Raw genomic sequence first — 22,500 nt, forward strand, 5'->3', positions numbered from 1 at the left:
GGAGGAGGAGAGGGAAAGGGAGAGGAAGAGGGAGAGGAATGGAGAAGAGGAGAGGGAGAGGAGGGGAGGAGAAGAGGGAGAGGATGGGAGGAGAGGGAGAAGAGGATGAGAGAGAGAGAGAGAGAGAGAGAGAGAGAGAGAGAGAGAGAGAGAGAGAGAGAGAGAGAGAGAGAGAGAGAGAGAGAGAGAGAGAGAGAGAGTATATTCGCGTCCATTAATGGAGGTAGCATTAGCGTACTACGACATTTTCGCGTTCAGTAGTAGCGCATTACAGTATATTCGCATTTAGGGCTCGTTACAGTATTTTCGCGCGTTCAATAGTAGCTATTACAGACTAACCGCGTTCATTGTGACGTGTGTTCAGGGTGTGACGCATTTCCGGCCTGGATGATGTAAAGGCTGGCTTGGACTCAGGTGCACGCGCGTGGGGTGTGTGTGTGCGTGTGGGTGAGATGAGTGTAGGGGCTGGTCATACACGCGTGCGCTAGAGAGGTGCGGTCGCAGTGATCTTTTTGTGGAAAAATACATCCCTCTATCTATTTATCTATCCATATAGACTATTTATCTATCTATCTAGACTATCTATCTGTCTATATAGACTATCTCCGTTTATCTATCTATATAGACTATCTCCGTTTATCTATCTATATAGACTCTCCGTTTATCTATCTATATGTTCATATAGAGACATATTTGATAAATGGATACAAATATATCCATTCATATTTCCATGGAAAGTAAACATGGCAGATTCATTTTTATGATAGATATTGCCGGGATATATATATATTTTTTAATACTTCATGGCTAGGCTCTGCATTTGCAAAATACATTGAGAAGCGGAATATCACCTTGAGGAAAGTTGAAAAACATGTATTACCCTAGGGATTGACGCGGAGGGGGGTGGGGGGGGGGGGAGTGAGGTCTCGGTAGAGGATGTGCCCAGAGAAAGGAAGGGGGGAGAAGAGGAGGAGGAAAAGGAAGAGAAAGACGGAGAGGGAAGTGGAGGAAGAAGAAGGAGAAGAAAAAGAAGAAGAAGAAGAAGAAGAAGAAAGAACAGGGGATGAGTTGAAACCAATTGGAAGAAGAGAGAAGACAGCAAGAATGATTAGAGAGAATAGGAGAACAGGAGAAAGAAGGGGATATGAGGGTTGCGGAGAGGAGAGCAAGAGAGGAAGAAGGAGGGAGAGGCTGGGAGGAGGAAAGGAAAATAATAAAAGAGTAGGAGGAGGTAAAGGGATGGAGGAAACGGGAAGACAGGAGGAATGAAGGGAAGAAGAGAGGAGGCAGAAGTAAGAGGGAATAAAGAGAGGGTGGAGAGGCAGTTGGAAGAGGAACAGCGAGGAAGAAGGGAGGAAAGAGGGGCTAAAGAGAGAGAGTAGACAGAAGAAACGGAGACACAAGGCAGAAAAGAGGAGGCACAAGAGGAAGAGAGAGAAGGAGAGAGCGTAAAGACATAGAAACCGGGGAGAAAAGAGAGAAAAAACAAAATGCAGGGACGGAAAGAGGGGAGGAATGAGGCAGTGAATAGAAGAGGAGGAGGAGGAGGAGAGAGAGAGGAAGAGGGGAGAGGGGAAGGAGGAGGAGAGAGGGAGGAAGAGGAGGAGGTGGGGAGGGGAGGGGAGGGGGAGGGGAGGGGAGGAGAGGGTGGGGGCAAGGGAAGAGGTGCGCGTGTTTGCCTGTCGTCGCCGCCCACACGCTGAGAGACACTTGACCCTGTATCGACACCGCCCTCGTCTCATGCAGGCAGGGGGAAGGTCTCTCCCTCTCCCTCCCCCTCCCCCCTCTCTCTCTCCCTCCCCCCTCTCTCTATCTCCCTCTCCCTCTCCCTCTCCCCCTCTCTATCTCCCTCTCCCTCTCCCTCCCTCCCTCTCTCTCTCCCTCTGCCTCTCCCTCTCTCTCTCCCCCTCTTTCCCTCCCCCCCCTCTCTCTCTCTCTCTCTCTTTCTCTCTCTCTATCTATCTTTCTTTCTCTTTCTCTCTTTCTCTCTTTCTCTCTCATATGTCAAAGCATCTCTCAATTCTTTCGCTCCTTTTCCCTCCCCTTTTCTCCTATCGCTTCTTTCTTTTTTATCCATCTCTTTATTTGTTCCTCCCCACTCTTCCTACATTCATTCGTATCTCTACTCTCCCACTCCCCGCACTCTTTCTCCTCCTCATTTCTCTCTTCTTCCTTTTCTTCCTCCACCCATCCGCATCAATTATTTTCCGTCCTACTTCCCTCTTCTCTTTCTCTTACCGCTTCCTCCCTCCTTTTCTTTTTCTCAGCCATTTTTCTCCACCCATTCTCATCCATTTTCCCGCCATCCCCCCTCCTTTTCTTTCTCCTCTCCCCTCCCTCGTCTTCTTTTCTTTCTCCTCCCCCCTCCTCCCTCTTCTCCCTCTCCTTCTCTCTAAATCGGCATCCATCGGCGATTCGAGTTCACCTTCGAGAGTAGTTTAAACAGATCGCATTATTCATCGAGGAAATTGTGTGTTTGATTTCCAATACTAGAGTTGGGAGGATTAATTGATAATTGCAATCTCGAAATGAACGAAGAGGGATAGAGAGAGAGAGAGAGGGAGGGAGAGGGAGAGGGATAGAGAGAGAGGGAGGGAGGGAGAGGGAGAGGGAGAGAAAGAGATGACTGATGGTTGGTGGGAGGGAGGGAGGGTGGATGGGAATGTGGATAGAAGGGGGGCCATTGGAGGAGGGAGGGGGTAGGTGGATGAATGGGAGGAATATATACCGACAGACAGACAGACCGACACAGTTTTAAAAGCAAGGGGATACACAAAGAAAGAGATGAAAAGTATTTAGAAAAAATAAAAGAAAAGAGTCTTTTTTTTTTCTTTCTTTCTTTTTTAGATAAATATAATTCAGGGCATTATGCAGCGCCATGTCTTCCTGAGACCTTCCTCGCTCTCTTACATCTTGCAAACTATTGTTCTTTTCTTTCACTCGTGTGCCCTCTTATTTGTACCTGAGAGTGTGTAATAGAACGTGTCAGGGAGGGAAGGAGGGAGGGGGGAAGGGAGGGAAGGAGAGGCAGGGAGGGAGGGTTAAAGGGAGGGCGGGAGGGAAGGAAGGAGGAAGAGAGAGGAATAGGGATGGATAGAGGGAGGGAAGGAGGGAGAACAATAGTGAGAGTGAAGATTAAAATTAAAATTAGAATTAAATTCAAAATCGAAATTAGAATTAAAATTGAGAGAGAGAGAGAGATAGAGAGAGAGAGAGAGAGAGAGAGAGAGAGAGAGAGAGAGAGAGAGAGAGAGAGAGAGAGAGAGAGAGAGAGAGAGAGTGAGAGTCAGAGTCAGAGAGAGCAGGCGAAAAAGATGCCAAAAATAAAGCGCGAGAGATATTATATTCAAGACTCACGTTGGGGGAACAAAGAGCCGGAATATCACTAATTACACGGGATTTTATCTTTGTTTTCTATTTTCTCTTCTCCTTTTGCCGAAACGCTGCAATGGAGAAGAAGAGGACCTCGAGCCGGGAGGTTAATTTTTTCTTTCTTTTATTTTTTATTATTATTATTATTTTTTTTTTTTACTTTTTATTATATTTTAAAACACGAGTGAGTTCCTAAAGTCTAAGGGATTCTAACGCCCCGTGTCACTTTTTTTTTCATTTACCGTGAAATTGTATCGAAAAAATGCTAACTTCGACGTTGAGTAATCATTCTGTTTGTAAGATATTCATCGTTCTTGTTTTTTTTTAATTTTTTTTGTTTTTTTTTTATTTTTTTACTAAATTATGATGAAAATGGTGAAATGAAGGGTTTGTATTTTTTTTTTTTTTTTTATTGTTAAATTTTTTTTTTATTTCCTTAAATTGAGTCTGACATGAGGTCTTCTCTCTCCCTCCCTCTCTACCCCCATCTCCCTCTCTCCCTCTCTCCTCTCTCCCTCTCTCCCTCTCCGTGTCCCGTTTATCGGCACTCCTCCAGAATGCCAGATTTCTCGTTAGCTCGGCCCGGCCCATTTCGAAGGAAGGCCAGTACGTGATGCACTAAAGGTAGACAGGGAGAGGCTCTCTGAGGAGGAGGGTACGAAGCGGGAGGGAGGGAGGGAAAGGAGGGAGGAAGGAAGGATAGAGGAGGGAGGGTGGGGAAGGAGGGAGGGAGGAAGGAGAGAGGAGGGAGGGTGGGGAAGGAGGAGGGTGGGAAAGAGGGAGGCAGGAAGAAGGGAAAGGAGGAGGTAGAGAAGGAGGGAGGGAGGGAGGGAGGATGGGAAAGGAGGAAGGATTGAAAGATGAAGGGAGGGAAGGTAGGAATGAAATTGGGGGAAACAGAAGGCGGGAATGAAATATGGAGAACGGAAGGGGATGGTCTGAATAGGGAGGGAGGGAAGGAAGGAGGGAATAAAAGGAGAATATAGGGTACGAACGAGGAGAATGGAGGGATGAAGAGCATGGATGAAATGAAAGGACTGCGAATGGGGAATGAAGGGAAAAGGAGGAAGATGAGTTAGAGAAGGGCGGCTCGGTACAACAATTATGTGTTATAAGTGAAATTTAAGGATTATGATCTGTTGGCGGAGGAAGGAAGTAGAAAAGAAGACAAGAAGAAGAAGAAGAAGGATAGAGAGAAGGCAAGGGTAAAAAGTATGGGAAGGGATAAGTACGATAAGGAGGGAAGAGACACGCCATAAGGGAAAAAGTATGGTAAGGTGAGAGTAAGATAAAGCAAGAATAGGGAAGGAGATAAAAAAGAAGAAGAAGGATAGAAAAAAGTAAGGGAAGGGATAAGTAAGATAAAGGGGGAAGAGGCAAGCTATAAAGGAAAGAGTATGATAGGGGGAAAGTAAGATAAAGGAAGGACGAGGGAGTAAGGTAAGAGAAAAAACGTAAAGATAAAGCGATAAAAAGGGGGGAAGCGAGGGAAGTTGAAAAAAGAAAGTAAATTAATATGACGGAAGCAGAAGTCGGTTTTGTGCGGTTTGGAGGAATAAATATTTTTTATGTCTTGTAAAATCTCCTTTCAGAATATAGAAAGAAAAAAAAATAGTTGGCTCGGCATTACACGTGTATTGCAAGTTTGTGTGCGTGTGTGACTTTAGATATAATACAGAAGTGTGTGAAGAGAGTGAGAGAGGGAGGGGGAGAGAGAGGCAGAAGGAGGAGGAGGAGAAGAAGGAGAAGAAGGAGAAGAAGAAGAAGAAGAAGAAGAAGAAGAAGAAGAAGAAGAAAAAATAATTGAATCAGAAAGGTCTTTTCTTGCAAACATGTGTACCTCCGAGTCCGACTGTAGCACAACCCTGCGCATGTGTGTATACATATTTGCTCACACACAAACGTGCGTTCGAATAGGAGTGGCCCGATAACGTGAAAAGAAGGAGGTCCCCTTTTGGCCGCAGTGTTCGCAATGGCAGTTTTCATTCTGCGTGCCGTATCTGCCTCCCCCGTCCCCTGCCCCTCCTCCTCCTCTTCTTCCTTTTCCTTCTCCTCTTCTTCATTTTCCTTCTCCTCTTCTTCCTTTTCCTTCTCCTCTTCTTCCTTTTCCTTCTCCTCTTCTTCTCCTCCTCCTCTTCTTAGTTTTCTTCTTCTTCTTCTTCTCGTCTTCCTTTTTCTTCTCTTCTTCTTATCCTCCTCCTTCTTTTCATCTGCTTCCTCCTCCTCCTCCTCCTCCTCCTCCTCCTCCTCCTCCTCCTCCTCCTTCTCCCTCCTCTTCTTGTTATCTTCCTCCTCTTCATCTTCCTCCCTCCTCCTCTACCTCCCCTCTCCTCCTCCCGCCCCCCTCCTGTTGTTCCTCCTCCTCCTCCTCCTCCGCCTCCACCCCCCTCCCTTATTCCCGTTCCCCCTCCTCCTCTTCCTCCGCCTCGTTCCCCCTCCTCTTCTTTTCCTCCTCCTCCTCCCCCCCCCCCTCCCACATGTCGGGTCCCTCCTTGTTGACTTGTGGCACCGTCGTTAACAGCGCCACTGTTTACACTTTCTCGTATTCTTTCAGCCCGGCTTCCCTCGCCCTCTTGCGGTCTATTTTCTGTTTTTTGCCTGTCTGTCTGTCTCAATTTATCTCGTTCTTTTTATATTTCGGTTTGTTTATATATCAGTAATTATATCTGGCTATCTGTCTATATATATATATATATATATATATATATATATATATATATATATATATTCTTTCCCTTTTTCTCCCTTTTTCTCATCCCCTTCCTTTACATCTACTTTCCATCCTCCTCTCAGCTCCACCTTCCCTCTTCCTCTCCCTCCGCCTTCCCTCCTCCTCTCCCTTCCCCTCTCCCTCCACCTACCCTCCTCCTCTCCCTCCACCTCCCCTCCTCCTCTCCTTCCACCTCCCCTCCTCCTCTCCTTCCACCTCCCCTACTCCTCTCCCTCCACCTCCCCTCCTCCCCTCCCTCCACCTCCCCTCCTGCCCTCCCTCCCCCTCCCTTTCCTCCTCTCCCTCCACCTCCCCTCCTCCTCTCCCTCCCTCCACCTCCCCTCCTCCTCTCCCTCCACCTCCCCTCCACCTCCCCTCCTCCTCTCCCTCCACCTCCCTTCCTGCTCTCCCTCCACCTCCCTTTCCTCCCCTCCCTCCTCCTTCCCTCCTCCTCTCCCTCCACCTCCCTTCCTCCTCTCCCTCCACCTCCCCTCCTCTTCTCCTCCCCCAGTCTCCATCTCTGTATCTTTCCCACTCTCTCGCGTCTTCGCCGGTCCCTCGGCCTGTCATTAGTCAATATCAATTTCTGTTCCTTGAGCACGATGCAGTCTCGCTTCGATGCTGCTATGAACCTCGATTTGGTTTTCTCTCTCTTTCTGATTTTTGTTTTCTGATTTTCTCTCTTTCTCTCCCTTTCTCCCTCTTTCTTTCGCTCTCTCTCTCTCTCTCTCTCTCTCTCTCTCTCTCTCTCTCTCTCTCTCTCTCTCTCTCTCTCTCTCTCTCTCTCTCTCTCTCTCTCTCTCTATCTATCTATCTCTCTATCTCTATCTCTATCTCTCTCTCTCTCTCTCTCTCTTGATTTGTTTTTTTATTTTTGTTTTACCTCTTCTCATCATGACTATAGTAATGATAATAATGATAATATTAATAGTGATAATAATAACAATGATGATAATGATAACGATAATAATGATAGTGGTAATGATGATGATGGCAGTGATATTGATAATGATTATATGATGATAATAATAGCAATTATGATAATAACAGTAATGATACTAATGGTAATAATTGTAATGATAACGATAATAATAATGATGATAATAATTAAAATTATCTATCATCATTAATCATCATTATTATTATTGTTGGTTTTCCATCATAACCATCCCTAGCATCTCTCTCTCTCTCTCTCTCTCTCTCTCTCTCTCTCTCTCTCTCTCTCTCTCTTATCCTCTTCTTTCTTCTTTCTTCTTTTCCTTTGTTTTGGTTTCCTCTTCTTACTCTTACTACTACTGCTGTTAACTACCTCCTCCTCCTCTTATTTTCCCAGTACACCTTCGTCCAGTTCCTCCTCCTCCTTCCCCCAACCTCTTCCTGCTGGTTGTCGTCGTCCTCCACCCCCCACTCCTCCTCCTCTTCTTCTCCTCCTCCTCTTCTTTTTCTCATCCCCCTCCTCCTCCTCTTCTTCTTCTCATCCTCCTCCTCCTCCTCCTCTTCTTCTTCTTCCTCCTTCCCCTCCTCCTCCTCCTCCTTCCCCTCCTCCTCCTCTTCCTCCTTCCCCTCCTCCTCCTCTTCCTCCTTCCCCTTCTCCTCCTCTTCCTCCTTCCCCTTCTCCTCCTCTTCCTCCTTTCCCTCCTCCTCTCCCTCTCCCTCCTTTCCCTCCTCCTTTTCCTCGTCTTCCTCCTCCTGGCTGTCCCGCATCTCCGGGGTGAGCGGCCGCGCCCCTTGTTAGATATTGATCACGCGCCGAAGGTAGCACACAGGGCGCGTGTTGGCCATGCTGTTGCTGCTGTTGCCGCGCCGGTACTGTTGTTGCTGTTGCTGTGCCGGCATTTATATTATTGCTGCTGTTGCTGTTATTCTGCGGGTGCAACGATATTGTTTCTGTTTTTTTGCTTTTACCGGTACCGCTGTTGGTCTTCATTCTTTTTGTATCTTACGTTTACTACTACTACTGTTGTTATCATTATTGTTACTATTACTACTACAACAAGTATTATAATGTTACTACTACTATAACTACTATTTCTTTATTATTTTCTCCTCTTCCTCCTCCTCATTTCCCTTGTATTGTTTTTACTAATGTTTCTTAATGTAGTTCCTCTTCCAAATCAATATCCAATTGAAGAAAATTGAGTTTTTGGAACCTTTTTTTTTTTTTTAGTGCATATCTTTTTGAATGGAAGGGAAAAGGGGAATGTGATAGCATGATTTTTTTCCTCGCTTTATTTGCTTTTCCTTCGTGTATTCTATTTTCATGTCACATATTTCTATCCTCTTTTTTCCTTCCTTCGCCTGTTCCCTTTACTCTTATTTTTGTTCTGTATTTTAAAATTCTTTCATACGGCGTCGTTCATGAATGTTATTTTTTCCGCCTCCCTTCACTGTTCTTCGTTTTTTTTAGTTACTTTTTAAACGTTTCCTCTTTTTCGCTCTCCCTTCTGTTTCATTTTTGTCGTCTTTTGTTTCACGCATTTTAGTATTATTTGTTACCGTGCTTACATTCTCTCTCTCTCTCTCTCTCTCTCTCTCTCTCTCTCTCTCTCTCTCTCTCTCTCTCTCTCTCTCTCTCTCTCTCTCTCTCTCTCTCTCTCTCTCTCTCTCTCTCTCTCTCTCTCTCTCTCTCTCTCTCTCTCTCTCTGTGTGTCTCTCTCTCTCTCTCTCTCTCTCTCTCTCTCTCTCTCTCTCTCTCTCTCTCTCTCTCTCTCTCTCTCTCTCTCGTCCCATCCTCATTCCCTTCTCCCTTCCTCCCATCCTTCACTAACTCCCTTACTCAGCGGTAATGGCCACAGCTCCTCCTGCTCCATCATAACCTCGCTTGACCTCTCCCTGATGACCCAGCTAGAAGTACATGACCCCTTTCCCCTCCCTCTTTTTCTCACTGCATAGGTCTCTCTTTCCATTCGCTCTTCCTCTTAGCTATAGTTTTTTCTCTCTTTCTCTCTTTCTTCAGAGCTCTTGTTTTTTCTCTTTCTTTCTTCAGAGCTCTTGTTTTTTCTCTTTCTCTCTTTCTTCAGAGCTCTAGTTTTTTTTTCTCTTTCTCTCTTTCTTCAGAGCTCTTGTTTCCTTCCCCTCTTTCCCTCTCTCTGATTGAAGAGGCTTGGGACCCTCCTCTCTTTCCTCCTCCTCTTGTCTGGATGGTTATTTGATTAGCTGTCTCTCGTTCTCGTTTACATACACGAACATTTGGGTGAAATTTCCTTCCTTTCCCCTTACAGCTTCCCTCTCTTTGTCTGTCTGTCTCTCTTCTCCTCTCCCTCCATTCCTTCTTCCTCTCTCTTTCTTTTCCCGTTTTCAGTTTTCTTACCCAATAAAACAGCTGAGAAACTTTTCCGCCGCTGATATCACCCAGTTTAAATCTCTAACATCCTTCCTCGTGTTCGTGTCAAAGAAGAGAAAATGAAAAGAATCTGATTTCTTTTGCCATTGCTGCTGTCAATGAGGGCGAGACAAATCACTCACGGAGGCCTCCTTGGGCAGGCCGCCAAGATCAGCTGCTTTTCCATTCCTTATTGGTGTTTACTGGTAAAAGGCGTCAGCCAATCACAGCGGTGCCCTGTTTTGAGGGACAGCCAATGACAGTTGTGCAATTTCTGAACGGCTGCCAAACACGTCGCCTTTTTTGAACGACGACCAGTCACAAAGACGGCCTTTTTTAACAAGCACAGCAGTGCCGTTGTTGAGCAACAATTAAACCCAACACCTTCCACTTTTTTAGCGACAACCCAACTCAAGTCGACCAACAACATAAACAACCTTTCTTGGACGAAGCTAATCACGCATCGCGCTTTTTTCCTTTTTTTCCCCCGCGATGATTGACTCTCACCTGGTCTCCTTTCGAAAGTGTCGGTTGATGCCGTGCGCCGGTGGCCAGTTAACGAGGTTATTGGGTGGTTTCCGGTCGTTGTTTGCTCTTAGCGGATCCATTGTCTCATCGGTCGAAGACTGTTTGTTCTGGTTCGATTCGCCACGTTGGCTTGGTAACCTGATTATTATTGTTATTGTTTCTTTTTCGTTGATTGGTTTTGCTGTTACAGAAGGAATTTAAAATACAAGAGAGTAAGATGTATTTTTTTTCTGTAGTAACATGATATAATTTGTTTACAGAGGAAAGTCTATAACGTTTTTAAAAAATGATAACGAAATAATATAATTTCATTATTTTACATTTGAGATGACATAATGGGAAAGAAACAAACAGGAATGTGAGCTCGGATTAACTGAAGCATTGCTTGTAGTCGTGCACGGAACACCCATTACGAAACGGCTTTCTCTGGAGAAGGGATAAGGTGAAGACATGGCCTCCGGGGCTGTGACTATCCGCCTGTGATCGAGTGGAACGCTGTCTCCTTGCGTAACGTTGTGGCGGACTTAAGGGTCTTGCGTACGGTGGAAGGTGCTGTGTTTCTCTTTCTTTCTATTTTTTCTCTCTCTCCGTCTGTCTCCCTCTCTTTCTCTCTCTCTCTCTCTCTCTCTCTCTCTCTCTCTCTCTCTCTCTCTCTCTCTCTCTCTCTCTCTCTCTCTCTCTCTCTCTCTCTATCTCTCTCTCTCTCTGTGTGTGTGTGTGTGTGTGTGTGTGTGTCTGTCTGTCTGTCGGTCTATATCTACCTCTTCCTACTCCATCTCCTTCTCTCCCTATCCCTCCCATTCTCTATCCCTTTATCCCTCTGTCTGTGTGACTGTCTTCAAGGATGCTTTTTTTTAAATTACTTTTTCTACTTCTGGCAAATGATTAGGAAGATTCCAATGCTTTGGGTCTACAATGTTATTTTAGACGAGATAGCATGAGCAGGTTTGGTAATCATCAGGGCTGTAGCTAAGGATTTCTATTGCAGGGTGCAGGCAAAGTGCGCAAAGTTTTTTCCTCATCTGCCCATTGCAGGGGAAAACTTGCCAACGAAAAGGGCATTTAGGCGTGCGGCAACTCCCCCCTTCTCTACCTCCCACCCCCTTTCGGGACGCTGTTGTTGGTAAAATGTGTAGGTGAAGATTTTTTAATAACGGGAATCTACATATCCAAATAATAACATGTTACTTGCGTGTATATACGTATTCCATGGATGTTCTTTATCGAGTACTTCATGACGCTAGACTATCCAAAATATCAAGTGCTTCAAGATGTAACACTGACTATCCAAAATATCAAGTGCTTCAAGATGTAACACTAGATTATCTAAAATATCAACCATTTTCCGACACACAAGAGGCCGATTTTCGAGACCAGGGAACTGCGAACTTGAGTCAGTAACCTTGGCTTCCCAGGGCTTATTCAAGCCTCCATTTCGCAGGAGTTTGAGATAAGCTTGGATAGAACGAGGATGACAAGCGAGAAGTTTCACGTTTGTAAAGCCTAGCGAATGGAAATGGTTTGTTCTTGTTCTTATTTTGCTTGTTTGTTTGTTTCTACGAAAGGTATTGTTGTTATGGAATGATCTTTCTTTCAGACATTTTTTCTTATCCGGGAGAATACAAGCGTAAAATGCGATTGTCTTTACGCTTTTGAAACAGAAAAAACTAAGAAGGAAAAATCATATTTCGCAATCCTTCTTTCCCATTTCAAATCCTAATTCTCATCATGTAATGCCATGACCCCATCTCGACCAAAGGAATTAATGTTTGTATTCCGTCTCCCTCAGGTGGCGTCGGCAGCGGTATGCAGGAGGGTGGAGAGGGCGAGACACGAGTCCGCGTTAGCCAGGTAAGCTACTGCGCATGCGTCGCCTCCCAGTGGGGGTCTGTGTGCGTGTGTGATTGTAAAACGGAATTATTATTTTTTTCCTCGTGTTTTTTTTTTTTCCTTTTTTTAAAATTAATTAATATAAGCGCACATAGGTCTGAGCTATCTTTGGTTCGATAGCGATGATTTATTTCTATTAATTTTTTTTTATTTTCTAATCTCTTTCTCCAGATGTATCTAGTCTTTAAATTTAAGGAGTGATTAATATTTCCCCCCCCCCCTCAAGATACAACACATTGATGATCTTTTTTATATCTTGTAATTGTTAAGGGTGTTTATCAGGGCATCATCGCTTTCGTGGCAATGGTAAGTTGTTTGAAGAAACCTGTGCAGTGGACAGTTTGATGAACTAGAAAGCTTGTGATAACATTTCTGCGGTTTCGGTAAAAATAAACGAATGGTAGCGCCTCTGTGTGTGTGCATGTGTGTGTGTGTGTGTGTGTGTGTGTGTGTGTGTGTGTGTGTGAGAGAGAGAGAGAGAGAGAGAGAGAGAGAGAGAGAGAGAGAGAGAGAGAGAGAGAGAGAGAGAGAGAAAGAAAGCGAGAGCGAGCGAGAACGAGAGTATTTGTTAATTTGTATGCTCTTGCGCTTGAATACTTTTGTGGTTTGAAGGGGCTACATCCCGTATCACCTAATTGTTGCTTCTCCCCCCCCCCCCACCCACCCCCACCCTCTCTCTCTCTCTCTCTCTCTCTCTCTCTCTCTCTCTCTCTCTCTCTCTCTCTCTCTCTCTCTCTCTCTCTCTCTCTCTCTCTCTCTCTCTCTCCTCTCTCTCTCTCTCTCTCTCTCTCTCTCTCTATGTGTGAGCGAGAGAGAGAGATCTTAGTTATCTATCATACACTGCCATCCACTTGTCTTCTCTCTGTCATTCCGTCTTTCACTTGCATATTCTCTTCCTCCCCTATCTCTTTCCCCTCTTCCCTGTTCCCTCCTCCCTCCCTCCCTCCCTCCCTCACTGCTCTTTCTTCCCTTCTCTTCCTCTTCCCTCTTCTCTCTTCCCTCTTCACCCTTCCTCATTCTCTCTCGTCCCTCTCTTCCTTTTCCTAACTTTACTCTCTTCCCCCTTCCCCCATTCTCCCTCTTCCCTTCTCCTTCCCTAACGCATTAAACACATCTACCTGCCGGAGCATAGCGGTCGCGGTCGTTAAGGAGAAACGCAGCCCTGAAGTTATACTGATTTTCGACCCTATCGTCCTGCAGTCTAGTAATCGATGCTAAAGTATAGCATTGTTTACTTGTCCTTGCGCCATAAACCGTGTTTTTATGTATTTTATAATGGATTTTAGGGGAAATTTGGGTTTTAGGGGAATTTCTGTTGCTGTTTTTTAGAAGTTTGTTATATTTTGGAGGAAATTTGGATTTTAAGGGAATACTTGCTTGCTCTAGGCTCTAGGTTTTAGCTGGTGTTTTTTTTCATTGTGTTCTGTCTTTATGTGAAGTACAGATGATAAAGAGATTAGATAAATTAATGAATATGGGTAAACATAAAAAGATACATAAATTGATAAATAGATATGAATAAAAATAGAGAGATAGATATTGATATATAAAGATTGTTAGGTTAGACCGATTTGTTAGTTTCTACAAATGCATATGTTTATTTCCGATAAATTTTATTTACATATACATTTATATAAATGGGTTGGACACTATCGAATAGAAAGAAATCATATAATAAAACTCGTCCATACAAACAAGAGGCATCGTTGAATTCTTCTCGAGTAAGATTTTTTTCCCCGTTACTTAACATTTGATTTCTTTCCGCATCACGTAGCTGACTTTTGCATATTTCCCGTTTCTTTATAAGGCATGCCCTTTCTCTCCCCTCTCTTTTTTTTCTTTCCTTTCTCTTCTGTTTTCGCATTGCCTGATTCACTCCTTTCGTTGTTTCCTTCATGGTTTGTTATCTACCATATTATATATTTCCCTACTTTCTCCCTCCGCTTCCTTGACTCCCATGCGTTGTCTTCTTATTCGTCTCCTCGTTCTGTTTATTCCTTCATTGTCTTTCCTCTCCTTTGTCTACTTCTCAGACCAGAGGAGCCTTTTTGAGCGGCATCTCCGGGTCATGCTTTGGTGTCAGCGAGAGACAGGTGTGCGATCGTCCACGGCCTTTGTCCTCTCTCTCTCTCTCTCTCTCTCTCTCTTTCTCTTTATCGTTCTTTTTCTCTTTCTCTTTCTCTTTCTCTCATTCGCCCTTCCTTTTCTTCTCCTTTCTCCCCTCCGGTGTTTTATGTTGTTGCCATTATCTGCGCAATACAGGGCTGAGAAACACAAAGGTGGAAAGAGAAAGGAAAATACGAAGGAGAGAATAAGTTTTTTTTTCCCTTTTTTGAAGACACGGCGCGAGTGTTAAGGTCAGAATAGCCGTTGCCTTTGTGCTTTTCGGATCTTTAATTACCGGCGAGTGCGCGAGGGTCCCTGCCGGCGATGTCAGAATTAGGATGATGTCGGGCCTTAGGGAGTGATGTCAGAGTTCTGGAATTGTGTAAGGATCTGTGAGTGATATCAGGAAACTGCTGGTGTAAGTGATGTCACTGGTTTGGGAGTGTGTCAGGGATCTGTAGGTGGGGTTAAGACTCTGCACGTGGTATCAGGGCTCTATAAGTGATGTCATGTCAGGACTTTATGAACAGTGTCTATGGGTGGGCGCTATGGGTGATATCAGAACTCTATGAGCGATGTCAGGGCGCTATGCATGATGTAAGTTTCCGGGTTATGCTAGTGATGTCAGAGCTCTGGAGGAGAAGTGTGTTCCTGCTCCCGTCAGAGTTCCTCCTTGGTTTACGCGGAGTTCCTTCTGAAGGGCCCTTGATCTCCGGGTCTCACGACTTCAAAACACACACCTTGAGCGGTAACCCAGGGCACATAGTGGAACGTGGGTTTGGGGACCGTGGAGTTTGTCGGCTTTATTGCTAACGTTAGGTGAAGTGCTCGTTTTTTTTTTGTGTTTTTTTTTACATTGGATGGAGATTATTTTTGTTATAGGTACAGGTGTGGTTGTACGTACACGCGTGCACACACACACACACACACACACACACACACACACACACACACACACACACACACACACACACACACACACACACACACACACACACACACACACACACACACACACACACACACACACACACACACACACACACACACACACACACACACAACCCCGTACACACTACATTACATTACATTACATTACATTACATTACATTACATTCTACACGTAGCCTCAGTTCAGGTCAGTAACCCTCGCAATTCGTGACGCCTCCGAGGCCCCGTAATGACGTCACGGCTGATAAATTCTACCGTTCTAAGTGATGAGGCTTTTTTCCATGACTTATGGTGCGTCTAATAGACACTTTTACAGATAAATGTCGTTCCCTTTGGAAGCCGCTTCTTGATATTTTCTTCTTTTCTTTTTCTTTTTCTTTCTTCTTTCTTCTTTCTTCTTCACCTTCTTCACCTTCTCCTTCGTCTTCTTCTTTTTCTCTTCGCCTTCTTCGCATGCTTGTTGCTGTTCGTATGCCTCTTTATTTCTTTCTTCCTTTTCATTTCTTTTTTTTTTCTCCTCTTCTTCTTCTCTGTCTCCATTCCCCCCTCTTCCCCTTCCCCTATTTCATCCACCTCCTCTTCTTCTTCTTCCTCCTCTTCTTCTTCCTCTTCTTCTTCCTCCTCCTCTTATTCTTATTTTTTTTCTTAATCTTCTTCTTCTTCTTCTTCTTCTTCTTCTTCTTCTTCTTCATCTTCTGTCATCACCCATGCCGCCGCCGTCCTCATTATCATCACCATCCCTCAGCCTCACAATTCCTCTTCCTCTCATGATTATTCATCTCTCTCCCTCTCATCTTAATATTTTCCTTTCATGTTCTCTCCACCCGCGGCAACGACATCTCTTCTCTCTCCTTTTCTCCTCTCTTCTATTTATCTTCGTCTTCGAGGAATTACGCCCTTCATTGTTCACCGGGAAGATCAAGAAAACTTTAAAAGGGATTCTGGTGGGTTGCTTGCGTACTTCTTGCGGCTCTTCTCGTGTCGTTGTTGTTGTTGTTGTTTTTGTTTTGCTGGTTTCTGTTTGATGGCATGTGTTTCGTCTCGTCTCTTTTTCCTTTCCTCGCTCTCTTTCTTCTTTCTTTCCTCTCCTCTTTCTTCCTTTATTCTCTCTCTCTTTCTGTCTTTCTTTCTCTCTCTTTCTGTCTTCTCTCTCTCTCTCTCTCTCTCTCTCTCTCTCTCTCTCTCTCTCTCTCTCTCTCTCTCTCTCTCTCTCTCTCTCTCTCTCTCTCTCTCTTTCTCTTTCTCTTTCTCTCTTTCTCTCTTTCTCCCTCGTTTTCTCTTTTCCTCTCTTTTCTTCTTCCTTCAATCCCTCCCTCTTTCGTTGCAAGGCTTCTTTGACTTTTTGAAATCTCTCCCTCCTTTGATCCTCTTTCATACTCACTTCATCTCTCCTCTTTCCCCTTGTGATGATAAGCAGAAGGGGGAAGAGGGGAAGGGGAGAAGGGGCGTGTGTGCGTGTGCGCGTGTGCGCGTGTGCGTGTGCGTGTGCGTGTGTGTGTGCGTTTGTGTGTGTGTGTGTGTGACAGAGAGAGGGAGAAAGAGAGGGTGAGGGAGAAAGTGAGAGAGAGAGAGAGAGAGAGAGAGAGAGAGAGAGAGAGAGAGAGAGAGAGAGAGAGAGAGAGAGAGAGAGAGAGAGAGAGAGAGAGAGAGAAAGCATCTCGTCGTATGTATGAATGTGCGTGCGCGTGCGTGGATGCGTTCAATAAATATGTGTCATCCGCTCCGTGTGTTGCGGTGACTGAAGGCCTTTTTCGTGGTCGTGTAGGGGCATGACGTAACGTAGCTGTGGTCGTATTCGGAGTGTGTATGATAGGTGGTGGTGGGTTTGTGAAGGTCGTTGTGTGGATATTGTGGCAAGGGTCGTTTTTTTTTTCGTGTGTGTAACCGTGTGGGTGATTTATTGGGTTGGTGTGTTAATTGCTCCGTGTGGTCATTACGGCGATTATAGCTAATGGTGGCGGCAAGAGTCGTAAAATAAGGAGAAATAAGAGGGATCAGAAGGACGTGTAAATAACGTTAAAGAGAGAGGGTGAAATAGTGATAAAGAATAAAGAAATAATGTGAGAAAGGGAGAGGAAAAATAATGAAAAAGGGATAGGCAGACAGGAGATGTGAGAAAGAAAAGAAGGCAGAGAGAGAGAAAAGAAGACGAGAGGAGAGGAGAGAGGGAGGAGGGCGAGATCAAGGGCAAGAGCCAGAGAGCGCGCGCGAGAGAGAAAGAACAAAACTAAGGCGGGGAGAGAGAAAAAAGAGAGAGAAAAAAAACTACATTAAGGCCGTTGTTTGTCCCTTCCGTACTTCGAAGGAGGAGCAAAAAGAAAGCTCAAGAATATAGGATTTACGAGGCCGAATTCCCCTCCATTACGCGTCTGTTTTGAAGCCTCGACTGAGCTTCCGCCGACTGAGCTTTCTCTCATTATTCTTTTTCTTTTTCTTTCTGTTTCGCTCTCTCTCTCTCTCTCTCTCTCTCTCTCTCTCTCTCTCTCTCTCTCTCTCTCCTCTTCTCTCTTCCTCTCTCTCTCTCTCTCTCTCTCTCTCTCTTCTCTCTCTCTCTCTCTCTCTCTCTCTCTCTCTCTCTCTCTCTCTCTCTCTCTCTCTCTCTCTCTCTCTCTCTCTCTCGCTCTCTCGCTCTCTCTCTCTCTCGCTCTTTCTCTCTCTTTCTTCCCTCGCCTTCACACACTCCTTCCGACTTTGCCTGAAGCTGAAGACGTCCGCCAATCAGGAGACAGGGAGCCGTCGATTGATCCACCAATCAGGAAGCAGACACGCATAACCGGAGCCTCTCGGAATATGCTGCTTATTAATTTCCGGAGATTTGATTGGTTCATTAATTTTACGCCGCGGTTCTTGTTTGGGGAAGAAAATTAGACTTGAAAAATTACAGTCTAATAATAATAATTTGAAATGTGTTTTGCAGCATTCGATATGAATCCGTGCATATTTATGAGCTCGTTGTTGCCAGGCTAATGAAAGCACGTGGGGTTAATTGATAAGGATGTGATTGCGAGATAGAAAAAAAAAAAAAAGTTTGGTAGGCAGAGTGATAATAATTCCCTCGGGTTTTCGGGGGGAAAACGGCAGAGGAGAGGCAGTGGAAGAAACCCGGCAGCCGAAAAGCTCCGTTTCAAGGTCAAAGGGAAAAATTACTATGGACGGAGTAGGTAATTCATGAGAAATTCAAAGCGGGGAGTTTAACATGAGCAAACAGGGAGGTGGATGAAAAATCATACTAAATGAATTTAGCCAGGAAGGGAGGAAAGAAAAAGAGAGAGAGAGAGAAAAAAAAAAGAAGAAGACTGGGGGAAAAATGAAAGAAGAAAAATTGATGGAGAATGATAAACACGTTTTCCCGCCCTGTCAGAGACCGGCATGGGAGTTATCCAATATTTGGATTCTCATCATGAAGTGTTGTTCATGCTTCTAGAACAGTCATACTGGCACAGAATTACACATATCCATGTTAGCCTTTTGGGGGGCAAGCATAACGATGCATAACGATAACATTTCTGTGTAAGCGATTCCTTTGAGTTAAAAAATACATACATTTGAAAAATAAAAAATCCTTTCTTTCCATTGACAAAACGAGAGCACGACCCGGATCTAAAAATAAACATTCTTCACTGCACGCTCGCCTAATTCCAGGTCTTTTAAACGAGATTTTTGAGTTTCAAATGACATGACTTCAGATACATTTACATTACAACGTTTGGTATTAGTATCGTGAATTTGTGACGCTTGACATTAGTGCATTATATATACTTTTTTTATATTTTGGATCTAATGCTCGTGATTTAGCTTTCGGAATTTTGTATATCATTGTCTTCACGCTCTGGATGTTTGAGGGAAAATACAGTGCTGAGGATGACGTTGATTCCGAGTGCAGTTAATTGGCATTCTTGAATTACGTAGTGAAAAAAATGTTAAAAAGAGAGAGAGGGAGAGACAGAGACTGACTGGCTGACTGACTGACTAGCTGACTGACTGACTGATTGACTAGCTAGCTGACTGACTGACTGACTAACTGATTAACTGACTGACTGACTGACTGACTGACTGACTGACTGACACAGACAGACAGACAGACAGACAGACAGACAGAGAAAGATAGAATGAGAAAGAATCAGAAGAGAGAGAGAGAGAGAGAGAGAGAGAGAGAGAGAGAGAGAGAGAGAGAGAGAGAGAGAGAGAGAGAGAGAGAGAGAGGGTGGGGTCTCTGCTTGTCTCAATATCATCTGGTTTTCCGTTGGTTTTGGACATTTTGCTGATGAACCGCTGACTTCGCTTGCCGAAATTTCATTACGTATTCGATTCGGATTTCACTCCCCCCCTCACCTTCCTCCTTCTCCTCCCCCTCGCCCACTCTCCTTCCTTCTCCATCTCCCTCCCTCCTCCATCTCCCTCCCCTCCCCTCCCCTCCCCTCCCCTCCTCTCCCCTTCTCTTCCCCCTGTCCATCTTCCTCCCCTCCCTTTGTCTCAAAAATATAAATTTCTTATCCCTCCCCAAATTCCGTTAATATGAAACTTTCGTATCGTCTGGGTTTTTGCACAGGCGGAAATTGGGTCCGACGTCTCTCTCTGTTGTCTGCTGTTCTTTGCGTTTTTTTTTTTTCTCTCTCTCTTTCGTATGTTTTATTGATGTCCGGTTCTGTAGATAGAGAGGGAGAGGGAGGGGGAAAGAAAGAAGAAGGAAATGGGTGAGTGAGGGAGGAAGGGGGAGAGAGAGGAAGGGATAGGGATAAGGAGAGAGAGAGGGAGAAGAGAAAAGAGAGATAAATGATAGATGAGAGAGAGAGGCAAATCGATGAAAGTCTAAGCCTTAAATTATTTCAGGAAGGCTCAAAATACAACAGAAAATGATACACGACCAAAAAGCCGCCATGTAACGGTGCGAATGAATGAGTAAATAAGTGAATGAATGAGTGAGTGAATGCGTGCGCAACCCTCTCTTCTCTTGTCGAAAATCAGGTCGACGTCGAGCAGACAGCGATGTCATTGGCCTAACCTCGTCGGCGTCTGAGTCAGCATCAACGTGTGTGTGTGTGTGTGTGTGTGTGCGTGTTTATGTACGTGTACGTAAGCGTGATAGAGACTTGACTTTCTCTTGGGTAATTAAAGAGAGTTTGACGAGAGACGGTGAGTGTGACGCCAAAAAAATATTCTTTTGTAGTGTGTGCGTGCGTGCGTGTGTGAGTGCGTGCGTGCATTCCTCTCCGCTTGACAGATGGCTGATGTGTTTGCTAATTGTCATTTTATTTTTGTGGCTTTGTGGTCCTGTGTATTTTCGTGCTAACTTTCACAGAAGCTGAGAAGGACTCGACTAAGATGCTAGCGAGTGTGGCTTGTGGGCTGTGTATTTGTCTGTTTTTAATTTTTCGATTTGTGAACGTTTGGCAAGAGGCGACGAGGCGGTGATATTTCTGTAGCGTGAAAGATGATTTTTGAGGCTAGATCCCCAGCGCCCCTTTATTTTCCTCCCTCCTTCTCTCCCTCTCCTTGTACTTTAACTTACCCTTCCCCTTCCCTCCGTGTCCCCTACCTCTTCCCCCTCCCCATCCTTCCTTTTCCCTCTCCCTCTCCCTTTCACCCTTTCTTTCTCCCTCTCCCTTTCTCTTCTCCCTCTCCTTCCCTTTCTCCCTCCCTACCCCTTCCCTCTCCTTTTCTCCCTCCCTCACCATCTCCCTTTTTCCCTCCCTCACTTTCCCTCTCCCTCTCCCTTCACCCTTTCCCTCCCCCTCCTTCTCCCCTCTCCCCTCCACCTACCCTCTCCCCCTATCCTCTGACTTTCACTCTTTTCCTCTCTCCTTCTCCTTCTCCCCACCCCCCTTTCCCCATCGGGTTCCACGACATATGGCGAGCGTTGACGTGGCGCGACCTTCATCATGGGCGGCTTCCTCGCTTTTACTCCTTTTCGGCTTCTGACCTTTCGAGGAGGCGGAGCTCGGCGATCCGGCAGATGGGAGGGGCGTCGCTTTCTCTCCTTTCTCTTTTCTTTCTCTCTTCTCTTCTTCTCTTTTCTTTTTTCTTTTTCTTTCTTTTTTTGTCTATTGTTTTTCTTTTTTCTTTTCTCTTCTTTGTTTCTCTTCTCTCTTCTCTCTTCTCCCCCCTTTCTCTTTCTACTCTCCTTTCTCTTTTCCGTTTTCGTCTCTTTCTTCTCTATTCTGTTTTTTATTGGTTTTCTTTCTTCCTGTTATTTATCTCCTCTTCCCTTTCTGTATTGTCTAGACTCTCCCCTTCCCCCTTTCTCCTATGTTCTCTCTCATCTGCCACTCTTCTTCTCATCTTCCCCGTCCCTCTCAACTCTTTGCCTCTCTCTTCTCACCACTCTTTCCTTTCTCCTTTTCTTCCTCCCTTTCCCCCTACCCCCAACCCCTACCCCTACCCCTACCCCCACACCATTCTTTGCTATTAGCGCACGCAGACCGTTAATTAACACGCGCGGGTTCCGTTCCGTTGGCAAATATTCCCGGGCGTATTCCAGCATTCCAGCCCCGGGAATGTCGGCTATTCCCCCCCCCCCCCCCCCTGGAACCGCCGCGATTCCAGGCGGGAGCGGAAGCCCCGTGCTTTGGCGTGACTGACTGAATGGCCGGCCTAGGTCGACGCGGAGGGGGAGGGGGGGAGGAGGGGGGGCAGGAAGATGAGTGGGGAGGGAGATGGATGGAGAGAGGGAGGGTAGGGGAAGAGGAGAGTGTGAGAGGGGGTGGAATGGGGGAGAGGGGAGGAAGATGAGTGGAGAGTGAAAGGATGGAATGGGGGAGAAGGGGAGGTAGATGAGTGGGGAGAGAGGGAGGTGCAGAGGAGGAAAGGAGAGGAAGACGAGAGAGTGAAAGGGGATGAAGTGAGGGAGAGGGAAGGCGAGAGGAAGAGGGAGGGGAGTTGGAGAGGGGTAGAGGGGGGGGGTGATCGCGTAGTGGGGATGGGGAATGCTAAGGGAGCGGAGAGGATAGGAAAAGAAGAAAAAAATAGGGAAGGGGAATGGAGTAGGGGGAGTATGAGAGAGGGGTGCAGTCGAGATTCTCAGAAAAGTTATTTGAGAAATGTTCATATCTTTGAGGGGAACTGTTCTTCATTTTTCTTCATTGCTCGGAGATCTACATCGTTGTTGTTGTTGTTGTTGTTCAGCTTCTTGTTCTACCTCTTCTTCTACTTTTTCCTCGGTTATTCCCTCATTTTCTTTTCTTTCTGTTGTTCCTCTTTCTCTTTTTATTTTTTCCTTCTGCTTTTTTTTTCTTTTTCTCCTTCACACCCCTATCTCTTCTCTTCCTCCTCCCCCTTCTCCTTTCCCGCCCTTCCCTTTTTTTCTCCTATTCTTTCACCTCTTTCTCCCCCTACTCCCCCACCCCCACCCTCCGTTCATCTCCTTAGCTCCCCTCAAACCTCATCATATCTACTTGCCCTAATATCGCACGCACTCCCCTCTCCCCTCCCCCCTTTCGCCCCTCTCCCATCCCCTCTTCCCTCCCCCTTTATTCGCCCTCTTCTCTACAACCTCACCTCTTCCTCCTCCCCTTCCTTGGTCGATCTCCTTCCTTGATCCTTCTACTTAACTCCTCTTCTTCTATGCACCCCTTCCTCAAATCCGTTCTGTCCCTCGTAGTCGGCGTCATCCTCGTCCTTTTCT

General features: G+C 45.4%; 1 protein-coding gene across 24 annotated transcripts in view; it reads left to right on the forward strand.

Annotated features, from left to right (window-relative positions):
• Positions 1 to 22,500, forward strand: part of LOC125042989 (proteoglycan 4-like) — a 649,815-nt gene that overhangs the window by 550,629 nt on the left and 76,686 nt on the right. For all 24 annotated transcript variants that reach the window (XM_047638900.1, XM_047638876.1, XM_047638878.1 and 21 more), the window contains one exon: positions 11,722 to 11,783. In XM_047638900.1, coding sequence (XP_047494856.1) covers positions 11,739 to 11,783 — 45 coding nt within the window. In that variant the 5' untranslated portion in view covers positions 11,722 to 11,738. The remainder of the gene's footprint in view (positions 1 to 11,721; positions 11,784 to 22,500) is intronic.

This window comes from Penaeus chinensis, chromosome 33 (assembly GCF_019202785.1).
Source record: "Penaeus chinensis breed Huanghai No. 1 chromosome 33, ASM1920278v2, whole genome shotgun sequence".
NCBI lineage: Eukaryota > Metazoa > Arthropoda > Malacostraca > Decapoda > Penaeidae > Penaeus > Penaeus chinensis.